The sequence below is a fragment of the Echinococcus granulosus genome (assembly GCF_000524195.1).
Source record: "Echinococcus granulosus chromosome Unknown EG_S00103, whole genome shotgun sequence".
Lineage (NCBI taxonomy): Eukaryota > Metazoa > Platyhelminthes > Cestoda > Cyclophyllidea > Taeniidae > Echinococcus > Echinococcus granulosus.
In genome coordinates this window covers 88468-100013 of record NW_020170483.1, presented here as the reverse complement: position 1 = coordinate 100013, position 11546 = coordinate 88468, and the positions used below count along the sequence as shown (strand labels likewise).

General features: G+C 41.1%; 2 protein-coding genes across 2 annotated transcripts in view; one reads left to right on the top strand and one right to left on the bottom strand. All coding sequences in view use genetic code 11, as the record gives it.

Moving 5' to 3' along the window:
- Positions 1 to 534: 534 nt before the first annotated feature.
- Positions 535 to 913, bottom strand: EGR_08330 (hypothetical protein; the record flags this gene model as incomplete). The annotated part of the gene is made up of 2 exons (XM_024497579.1): positions 535 to 692; positions 739 to 913. The coding sequence occupies 2 exons, from the start codon at positions 911 to 913 to the stop codon at positions 535 to 537; spliced, it is 333 nt and encodes a 110-aa protein (XP_024348002.1).
- An 8553-nt stretch (positions 914 to 9466) lies between these two features.
- EGR_08329 (Diphthamide biosynthesis protein) overlaps positions 9467 to 11546 on the top strand; it is a gene marked incomplete at both ends in the record, with an annotated part of 2625 nt that continues 545 nt past the window's right edge. Inside the window, 4 exons of the mRNA XM_024497578.1 lie at positions 9467 to 9894; positions 9937 to 10156; positions 10288 to 10650; positions 11058 to 11320. Coding sequence (XP_024348001.1) covers positions 9467 to 9894; positions 9937 to 10156; positions 10288 to 10650; positions 11058 to 11320 — 1274 coding nt within the window. The remainder of the gene's footprint in view (positions 9895 to 9936; positions 10157 to 10287; positions 10651 to 11057; positions 11321 to 11546) is intronic.

Genomic DNA, 11546 nt, shown 5'->3' with positions numbered 1-11546 from the left:
ATAATCCCATGTTTTCCTGCCATCTTCTTTATCACCTTTTCGACCCTTTTAAGGCCTGTTGTTCCGTTTTCCTTTTGCCCCTTTCGTCAAAGAAGTAGCTGTGCTCCTTTGGGTTAGGTGCGTCAGTGCATGGCTGTTGTCATTTTTAAGGATACATGAGGAGTCAAAGATCAGGGGAATACCAAACCCACTATTAACATTACACTAGTAGCCCAAATGGAATATTCCCAAGGGTGGAACGACTCAAGATCCACTGACTTCTTTATAAACAGGAGCCTTTTTGCATGAAAAAGTGTGGGGGTGGGGAACGAAAACAAAGTCCGAGGGGGATCGAGACGGGCAGGTCATTAAGGTGAAAGAATGCCTTGCGACGGACTGAGTGAGTGAGTGAGTGGAAGAAGAGAACTTACACGCGGTATGTAGGACCCAGATCTTCCGACGACGCGGATGGAAGATCTGACAAAAGTGGGGTGAGGTAGGGAGGGAGCAGAAGAATTGGAGATTCGGAATGTCTCCACTTGCCTGCTTTGCTTTTTATGCCTCAGCGCAAAAGTTTTCCAAGTAGGCTCTTGTACAGCCCAAGCAACAGCATTGAGAAAGTGGACTATCGGGTTCGTATCGCAAGTACACTTCACAGATATCGTCGTATCGTTTGTGCAAGTGGATTTGACTATCAACAAAATCTGATATGTCTAAAAAATTTGGGATAATGAGAAGGAGGAGGCAAAGGAAACTTACCGGGAAGTCCTCTAGCCACTCTGATGAGCTCACGAACTGCGCGTTTATGGTAGGGTGAGAATGTTCCGCGTTGTCCACACTGCTCCTTTAGGGTGTGAATCAGCGACTGGCCACAAAGAATACGCGGACGATCTACTTCTGTTGTTGCGTATTCAGTATTCGCTCGTTTCATCATGCTTAGACTGTCCTCTGATGGAGCGTCGCCTTCCTCCTCCCAGTCATGAAAAGGTGATACCGCACAACCGCCAGAAATGAGAAAAAATATGTTTAATAGTAGAAAAACGGGAATGTAATGACTTGGGGAAGACATTGCTGTACTTGTTGGCGTTGACGTTTGTCTAATTCTTAATCTTTTTACCCTCCCTGTGTATGAAAGGTTGTTTATCACTCGTCTGCGAAAGATCAGCCCTTCGTGGATATATATCATCATGACACTGGCCTTCAGCCAATCAGGACTGGCTCGCTGTTTAAGCGCGTGCAGGCGGTCATTTTGGATGCGTACAAATTAGCGAAAAAAAGTCATGCGCCTTGCACATACACTTGCGACATACACATACATATAAATGAACTCTTAAAATGATGCCAAATTCAACTCTAATTTAAGCATTGTCTCTAAACCTTACATACGCATTGAGAGGCTGAACACAGTTCAATCCGACATGACAACCGACACCTTTCTTGCCGTAAAATTGAGTGATCACTGCACTGCCCCCCTTCCCGCCTGACCTCCGCCCTCGACGAGTAGGATCTATTTGAACAATTTGAGTGCCATGCCATGGAAATTGACGCAACTGCTAGACTTGGCGTTTTTGTGGATAAGTAGAATGTAGCTGAAAGTGATCCAAAAGAGGCACAATGAATGGTGCCTCCGGCGCATATTTGTGTACTGCTAGATGTGGCCATACGCATCTAACTTGTGCCAAGATGTTGGTAAATTTGATTGAAGGCGGCGAGGGAGCCTACATCCTGCCGCCTGAAATATAGTATTTGGCTACTTCTGTAATGCACCATGAATTGGGGCGGTTTATGACAAAATAAACCGTTATAGTATTCTGCAGTAAAAATTGCAGCATAACGTTCAGTAGACTCCGACCGAAGATCCATGTGTCCCTTCGATGACTTGTTTTTATGGAAAATAAGGACAAGGAAAGTAAGAAATTAACGAATTTACCACTTGTCCGATTGCCTGGTCCGTGTCCAAGGCTCTGCAATCAAACTGAACAGGCTAACATGCCAACCCTTGGAGGAATGCCAGAATACAATGGAAATTGAAGCCGAATTGCCCACCTTAAAGTCAAACCTTCGGTAGCGGCACTCAATTCGCCATTAGAACAAGAGAAGGCCTTCGAAAGTGGGATGCAACAAGCAAGACGCATTTTTAAGTCTGAAACCCACGTTCTATTACCGCATACCACGTCTTCTTTAAATTGTATGCAATCGGTATTATGAAATACTTCTGCGATCTAGTTGCCATGCTACCGCAGTTCATAAAACGGACAAACTCAAATCACATTCATCCGGTTTGATTTGACGGACATTCTATGCTGTGACAGGAAATGGATTGAAAGCACCGTGCTAATCGGTTAATGCACAGGAACAACTACATGCATTTTTAGGACCCGACTAGCTACAAGATGACGTTGGGTAGAGGTAAACTGAGACTGCAATGCAGAATACGCTAGTCGTGGAACACTATCCAGCCTTTGACAATATTTCCCTGATGAAACCTCACTCAAAGCAACACAGCTTGCAGAACGAACAACCAGTAATGGGTACTATTCTCCCTAAGGTGCAATGACATCACATCACCTTAGATACGGTTCCGTGGAGAGTTACATCTCAAACAAGGATACTCAAGTAGGGTTAAAGCGGTGCAACAGCAACGGAGGATGGCGGAAACCATGATCAGAAGAAGAAAGTTATGTTGTAATTTGACATTTATTAAATAGAACACCCGACCGCGAGATCTTTATATTTCCATCTTGTGGCATCGCCTTCCAGTCGTGCCGCTAGCGTCCCACGCCCGCTGCACACCAATGGCAAAGCACTTTTCCATACCGGTATACTTAACCACGATTTCAGAGAAGAATCAGAACACCACAAGTGCTTCCATCAAATTCTCACTCATATTTTAAGTGAAATCGACCCCAATATTTTATTAACAGCGCAAAAGCACAGCTACCACTGTCCTGTGAAAACTCCCTCATTAAATTTGTGCTTTTCAGGTTTCTTAAACACTTCTTAAAAATACCGACTTTCAACTTTTCATTATTAACGTCACTTCATTTGTTCACATTCATAATAATTATGGGAAAACTCAAGCCACCACGTAAAAAAATCATACAGCGAAACAGATAGTCAATCTTGGTGGTTAGGTTAACGAACAGTTAAAACAAATGCAAAAGTTTTTGGTTGTGCTAAACATAAACAAGCATATTGACTTGAGTATGTCTTTTTTCTTGATCGATATAGAAAATTTAGATGTAGGAGTTAAAAATATTTGTCTTAACGACATTTTAAGACTAGCGAAAGGAGAGCGATATTTTGTGAGGAATTAGACGAAAAATAAAATATTTTACTTTCCCTAATGTTTTGCAGTTTAGTCTGTTTCGTGGTCAAATTTGCTTCAATTTTATCAAAATACATTGATCGCGGATTCTTTCCTAATGCCAACTTGCATAACTTAAATGACGTTTCTTATGAATAAAAAACATAAAGATGTTGGGATTTTGATTGCATATTGTGCTGGCAAGTCTGACTCGAAAAGTGAGACAATCGTAGCAAAAATCAAAGATTGCTTTTTGTGCTCTACAATTCTCACCACTGGTTGAAATGCGAATTTAGTGTATCGACGTCTCTGCCTGCCGACGGTTAAGAGGCTTCTCGAAAAATACTTAAAAAGGTGCTTATTTATATAAGACAACAATCCAATGATTGTTTATACTGTTGAATAAGAATAGCAGGAACTAGTTGTGGTTTATTTTTTGGTAGAAATATCTAAGTGTTGTCCAGCACCTGTTCATGAACTCATAAAACGATGGTAAACAAGTGTACCAAGTTGTGTACTTTAGACGGACGACATAAAAGAAAAAACTGCCTACGCTCAGGCAAGAATGGTATATCTGTGTGTGGGTATGTGTGTTGCCACAAAACATGTTTTGATGCACAGTTATTGGTGGTGCTTGAATTATTCACCAGAGATGAGAGTCGGACAATACGGCAAATGTATCACGCGCCCCATTAGATTAGAGTTGTAAAAATAATGGAGCTGGCGATGAAATTAAATAATCTTTAGTATTTATAGCTTCAGATAAGACCACTCTGACTACCGAGGAGGTCTGGCGGTTTTCGACACACCCTGCGACTGTGTCAGTGTAAATTCCATGCAGATCTTGACGATAAATAGAATAGAAAGCATGGATAGGTAGATATGCGTTAGTCCAGCTGCATGACACTCTACTGCGTTCCTCAACAGCAGATGAATCTGATCGGAATTGGAGCTGCAAAGAAGTCGCAGAAGCTTTCCATAAGGTGATGCAGTATGTACTAATAAAATGTGATTTGTTTAATAAAAATCACCAAGGGATGGACGCATCACATTGTGGAAATGCCTTCTCCCTTGAATTAAATTGAAATTAACATACCGTAATGACATAACTGGCTAACTGCAAACGTGTCAAGAACAGCTTTAAGTACGATTTAATGTGAGTTATGGAAGACTTCCATAATGCACACTTCGACAGGAGACAAAAAAATTCGGTGAAGGCCAAACTAACAAGTCCCACCTAAGTGAAAACGATATTTAAACACCTGTATTTTGGTACTTTTTTGTCCCTCTTAGTCCTACGACACTTTTCGTTTGAGTAGTCACTACTCCTTCCTGGCATTAAGGTTAGGCCATCACTCCATCAAATGCGAAACGGAATACACAATTGGAAAACAAAAGTGAGGTCACACTAAGATTGTTTGTGTCTTTTCCAGAAAGGAGAGAATTGCAAACCGTATTAAAGGTTATTTTTGAGAAGGCCTCCTCAGTTGCTCCTTTTGCTTATAAAACGTCAGTAAGTGGTGAGTACCTTACCGAACTTCTTAAAAACATGTATTCGCAGTGCAATTTACCGACGGAAAACAACAGATGCGTGCCACTGAAATCCAAGATGCTTGTCATCCGCGCTGAGAAGTTATTCTGGTGGCCGGCTAAAGATGTCTCTATAAGTCTACCAAATCCTTTGTGAACTTGATACCAAACAATGTGTAGTGTTTTTCCATATCCAAAAATGTATAAGGACTCTCAATTACCGATTGGAATCTACAACTTTATGGGGGAAAAAGGCTCGATGAAACTTAGGAGATGTTGACGCGTCATTCTGAGGATGCGACGGGTAAGTTGGCATTTTGAGCAATCTTAGTGAAAGCCACGCGTCCTACTTTAAGCTGGATAAGCATGATGAGGAATGTTCTTTATTTTCTTTGATATCTGAAATGTAAATAATGCATTCCATTTAATCCCGCGATGAGGTGTGTGAACGTGACTTCGAAGGAATGTGAAGAAGAGGCCAGACGTAGACAGGAAGGCACACACACAGAGAGAGGGGCAAAGAGTGAAGTAATTAAGTTCACTTTAGGCAAACTACCCGGTCACCATACTTAAGTGGGGATGGTGAAGCGATGAAATATGTTGCCACTGCTCTCTGGGTCACTCAAAGTTGCTCAGCGGTCCGTAAACAAACAAACAAGCATGAGGACCTTCATCGCTTCATAATTCATATTTCTCATATCACGTTCTCACTCTACCCAGAAAAAGCTATTTATTTCAATCAAATTTCCTATGAGTAATCTCAGCCAATCTGAACAACGTCAAGCGCTTTTAGGGAAAACGACTATTTTCTACGAAATGGAATCATTTTGAGGCAGAAAACGCCAATTTTCCTTTAATTATCCTTCCTGGAAAGTAAGATTTCCCAGCCTAAAAAGATCCGTCAAATAAACTAGAAGAAAGACTTCAGAACAAGTTTTCGAGTGGATTTCCTTGACGTGCAATGTTTCTTCAAGTTTTAGCATCCTTAAGATGAAGCCAGTTTTTCTCAGTCTGCTAATGTGCATGCTCTTCTCAATTTCACCTGCAGGTAAGGTCAACGACAGAATCTTTTGGCTTCTCAATTCTTTCAAGAAATGCTAACCCTCGAAATAATACAAATTTTTGTTTAAGCGAAGGAAGTAGACGTGACCTTTACATAAAAGAAATAATAGATTCGTAAGAAACAACGGGGCACTCTGCCAATGATACCTATAAGTGGGGGGATAAAACTCACCTTACATTTGGGAAACCCATACCCCCATACTACTAAGGCATACATTATGATTTCCCCCCATTTACCAGAAATAGCTCACGCGGACTTCATCTTCTTTGCTCCGTTTAAACAAACCTCTCAGATATAACTTTTTAAATCTATTTACTTTTGTATGCCAATATATACCTCATCTTCTTTAAGAATAGCAAAACGTAGAGCATGATTTAATTAATGAGTAGTACCACACTACTGAAAGCCAACTCTAAAAATAAGTAGGTAGTTTAGTTTTTGTCCACTTAAATAATAATTTCTTTGAAACACGAATAATAATAATAATAATAGTAATAAATCGGGTGTTCCCTTTTTAAGTGGCTTTTGTCTTTGCATCATAACAAATACTTTGTTCTGGATACACCATTATAGCCCCCATGGCAAAACCGGCTGTAGCGACTAAAATTATCTTCCCATGATAATTCCTTCTTATTTTTTTCCTCTTTTAATTAGATAAAAGGCTTAGGAAGGTTTATTCAAACTTTAAAATCAGCGTCTCATATCCTGTAGATCTGAGGTTCTTCTGCAAAGTCTAGGGGGACATTCACGCACTGAACCAACCAGAACGATCATGGATTTGAAATATCATCACGCATTGCTTAAAATTTGGTACCTACCCCTAATATTCTTTCAAGGAGAAAGGAAAATAGCGTACAATCCCTCAAATCTAGTTATGGGTCTTAGAATAGTCAAAACTCCGGTGCTTGAGAAAATGACCTTGCATAGAAGGAGATGATGTGTTCTTGTACCTAACAAAACTTCATTGCCGAGACAATTTGCGATTCATTGAGGGGCTATAAGGATAAGTAATTCCACACCAACTTTGACTGAGTGTGGGTGTGCTGTGAGCACAGTGAGTCAGGGAAAGATTAGCTTTACGACCGGTTTATCTTTTAATGCTCCTATGGCGGCGGCAATTAACCACCCGTATAGAGTCTGCGCGTTATACGACCACCTCGTGTGTTATGCTGTGATCATGTTGTTTATGCTTGGACAGTGAGTGGGTGGGTGTCCCCCTCTATTTGCACATATTTGGTTATCAAAAAATTTGCCTGTCATGAAAAAAGCGCCTCACCTCTGCATTACAACGACTCCAATATAGTAAATCTTTTTAGCGCCCCCAAAATATACTACTGTTTGGAGCTGGAGGAAGAGCTGACGATGATTAATGGATTGATAAACATGCCGATATACTTTTCCATAAAAAATACTTTCCGTTGCTTCATGGAAATTACTTGGGTATTTTTTAATCAAATAAATTAATTAGAAAATGAGTAATTCACTAACTAAATCTTCATAGGATCCACCATCCTACAAAATTCTGTGATACGCGTTTGTTTGAATTAACTTTGGGGTAGCAAGTAGACAGAGTGAACCGACCTCGTGACTGAGAAGGCGCCATCAATCTCCGTGGAGAAGGCAAACTCCGGGCATGCCTATCAGCCTTTCTGTACGTCAGTGATACGTTTTCTGTCATGCTACTGTGACTTCAGAAAAGACTCGGGGAGCTAGATTAGCACCTTCGGCAAGCGAACCTGATTGGAAAAGACAAACACTGTGATTTTTATTGCGGAATGTTAGACCCTAATGTGACACACGAAGAGAATCTGGTGGAAGAGTCCATGTAACGTCCTAATAGGAAGGTTGAAAACGACGTTCAAAGTTGCCGACTACCTTAGTCCTGTGTTCTGTGGGAATGCTATTAAAAAGTTAAGCAACACTAACCATGAACCGTCTGGAAAAGTTCGTTTTGGAGCTGTCTACGGTTTTTGTATGAAGATGTCATTTAAACAAACACGCGATACGTAATCCACCTCTCTGACAGCTAAAGAGAACCCTAATAGTTTTGTGGCTGGGCAGTATTGAAGTAAGAACAATGTGGGAAGGTAGAATAGACGCCAAATGTTACCCAATTAAACTATTTTAAGCCTTTCCCCCTACTAAATGGCTTTACTTTTAGGCTAGTGTTCTTGCAACTAGCAATGGTGGCATGAGATGGCCTCTTTGTAGACCAACACCCAGTTTCCAGCAGTACGAGATAGGCCATTCTACCTTCCCCAATAGAGCACCTAAACAGAATCAAACTTTGGATCCAGTGGAATGGCCAAGATGCATAATTGACGTCAGGATCAGATATTTTTTCAGCTGCATGGAAATCCAATTACTGGAGCGACTGGTTCGTAGACGTTTTCTTTTCGAAGCATCGACTACCCTTTGATGGCCGACGCGAGAGTGGCTATGGTGAGCGTCATTAATGAGGTGCAAAAGAAGGCAAGGGCCATGTAATGCTTTTGTAGTTTGTATAACTCCACATTTGTGCAACAGAAGATTGTACCTCTGCTTGGCGGCATGAGATGCGGACTGTGCCAGCAGCCTCATCTCTTCCGTGTGCAGTGATATACTTTGTCATTTTATTATGAACTCTTAAGGCCCTAAAAGGCAATCGTGACAATAAGCACATTGTCACAGATAAAGGTATTGCAAATGTTCCAGTTCTTTTCTTTTTAATAAATAAATGGTGCAATGCGATGGTTGTTTGTCGCCCAGTGTTGCCGAAGAGCCACTTTTGATGTAACCTCTGTACCACGCCAGGTGGACTGGCATTTGGGCTATGCCGGTAGCTCAGACACCTTCTTTGTGCTGAATATATATATTCTGCCCCAGTATTACGTCTTCTTTTGTCTTCAGGGAAGTCTCAGGACGCTACAGTAGTCTAACGAATAGGTTTTAAGACTGCTGAATTGTTCTACAATTTCAAAAGGACATAAGATACCATTTCTAAGCATTGGAATTAGAATGCAATCATGCAGCTAAATTTTAAAGACGTTTTTATTGAAGGAGTTGGCGAGCTAAGATCCACAAATGCAGAAATTAATTAAACGGTGAGTTTTTAGAAACGAGTATGTGTATTTTGGCTCAAATACTGATCAGAGACAGGTAAATCAAATCGTGTTACATACCAAAAACAAGACAAGTAGATTAATATGTGCGTATTGTGTTGAAGCTGAATCACGCCAGTATAGCTTTTTAAAATACGTTTTTTCAAGCATTTGAAAAAATAGGTCTAATGTGATACTTCAGGATCATCTTGCTGTAACAATGAATAAACCTCTTACACACAAGGCAAATATTAGCTGAAAAAATGTTAGATTTGTGGATTATTGCAAAAAAGGGCATTATTTATCTTAGGACAACCCATGTTTGGTATTTTGTAACAAAAAGTGTGTAACCCAACCACAGCGACAAATTTGCAATATCTGTGTATGACACCACCGTTATGTTTTTTTAATACTTGACAAAATCTTGATTTGAACATGAAAAAAATCTTTGATTTACCTCACTAACTTTCAAGGTCGATCCCCCTGTTCGCTCCTAATGTTTTGGTCATGCCCCCGAAGCGATTTAATCCTTTCAGAATTCCAGACAAACTTCTCAATGATCAAATCCTCACTGAAATCATTCAGAATTACTTGCCTAGAAACTACAATTTTGAGATTCACAAAACTATCTGGCGAATTCGCTGTCTGAAGGCTAGATGTGTGGCACTACAAATGCCCGAAGGCCTACTGCGTTTCGCAACCACTCTGAGTGAAATTTTTCAAAGATTTGGGAGCGCATCCTACAAATTCAACGATGAAGACCCGGAGCAGGAGAAAGCCGATGATGCTTCGTCCGAAGTCGACATAATCATCCTTGGGGATGTAACCTACGGCGCGTGTTGTATAGATGATTTCACCGCCAAAGCTCTAGGTGCTGATCTCCTTGTACATTATGGACATAGCTGTCTCATTCCTATTCAAAGCTTGTCTGTCTTGTAAGTTTTCAATAACTCTATTTTGCACAAATTACCTTGTAGGTATGTTTTTGTTGACATTGCATTCGATATGGCTCACTTCATTGATAGTATTAAAACTATCTTCCCCAGCAATGCATCTTTCGCACTTTTCTCAACAATCCAGTTTGTCTCAAGCTTGCCCGCTATCAAAAAGTCCCTTCAGGAAGGTGGATTCAAAATTATCATTCCCCAGCGCCTTCCTCTTTCACCGGGAGAATTGCTTGGGTGTACGTCACCGAAGGTAGAAGTTTCTCTAGTTTCTTCTTTTAGTTTGTTCATTAACAAATCTGACACTCTAAATCACTGTTTTCTGTTTTATGGGAAATATGCGGTAGTTCAAATGCCTTCAGCACTTCCTTATCTTTTGCAAAGGTATCAGGAGTAGATTTCATGGTCTTCATCGGTGACGGCCGATTCCATCTTGAGTCAGCAATGTTAGCGAATCCTACCCTGCCTGCTTACTTGTACGATCCTTACAACAAAGTCCTGACACATGAGTCCTACGACCACGCGTTGATGCGGACCAACCGCAGACGTTCGATTGAAACTGCTCAGTCGGCTCAGCGCTTTGGCATCATCTTAGGTACACTTGGACGTCAAGGCTCTCCACCAGTGGTTCATTTGCTCCAAAGACGAATTGAAGAGCTTGGGCGAAACTTTTTTGTTGTTCTGCTCTCCGAAATATTTCCAGATAAGCTAAAGCTCTTTGGCGATAAGGTGGACGCTTGGATACAAGTACGGTTATATCAAAGTTGTTATTTTTAATTGGTGAGTAAAATGGTTCTTGTTGGTGGTGATTTTGCCCTTAGGTGAAGTCACCATGGATCAGGTATCCGATAGCCTGAGATACTAAGCTTGTGGAAGCTCTATTCTGATCTCTTATTACTGACCCACTTCTTTCTAAAATATTCTACCGAGTTTTATTGTGAAAAGAATCAATGCAGGTAGCTCACAGCTCCAACTATAGAGGTGCTCAGTCGATGAACGCGAATTGTACGGGATATTCTTTTAGTATATTGAGCAGCATTTGAAATGGCCCAAAAAGTAGTGATAATTTGTGTTTGTTAAAACAATAAAAAGATATTCCATTAACATAGACCCTAGCAGTGAACGTGTTAGGTGAGAATGCACTCACTCTCTAGGTGGCGTGTCCACGACTAAGTATAGACTGGGGAATGGAATTCGAGAAACCTCTGTTGACGCCCTACGAAGCCGCCGTGGCGTTGGGTATGGCGGACGGTAAGTGGAGTGATGCAAGGCCCTATCCCACGGACTACTACGCCTACGACAGTTTGGGACCCTGGACACCTAACCATGTTGACAATCGCCTCAATGTCCGTGTGCCCTCTCTGCGACCGTCCAAGAAGTCCCCGACAGCCTGTTGTGATCACAATAAGTGCAATCAGTAAATAATATTTGTGACTGATTCTTGTTTTGCTTTTACGATGTTCAAGTCTGGGCTCTTAATTTTTGCAGCCATTAGGTAAAAGTAGCGTTTTTGTGACGATGGCGATACCGGTCAGTTCTATTTTGTACCCAAACCACAGCACGGCAGTCATCCCTGCAAACGTTCGGGCCGTAGGACGTCCTACTGACTCCTACCCTACGGAGGAGCAAATTAGCAGAAGGGA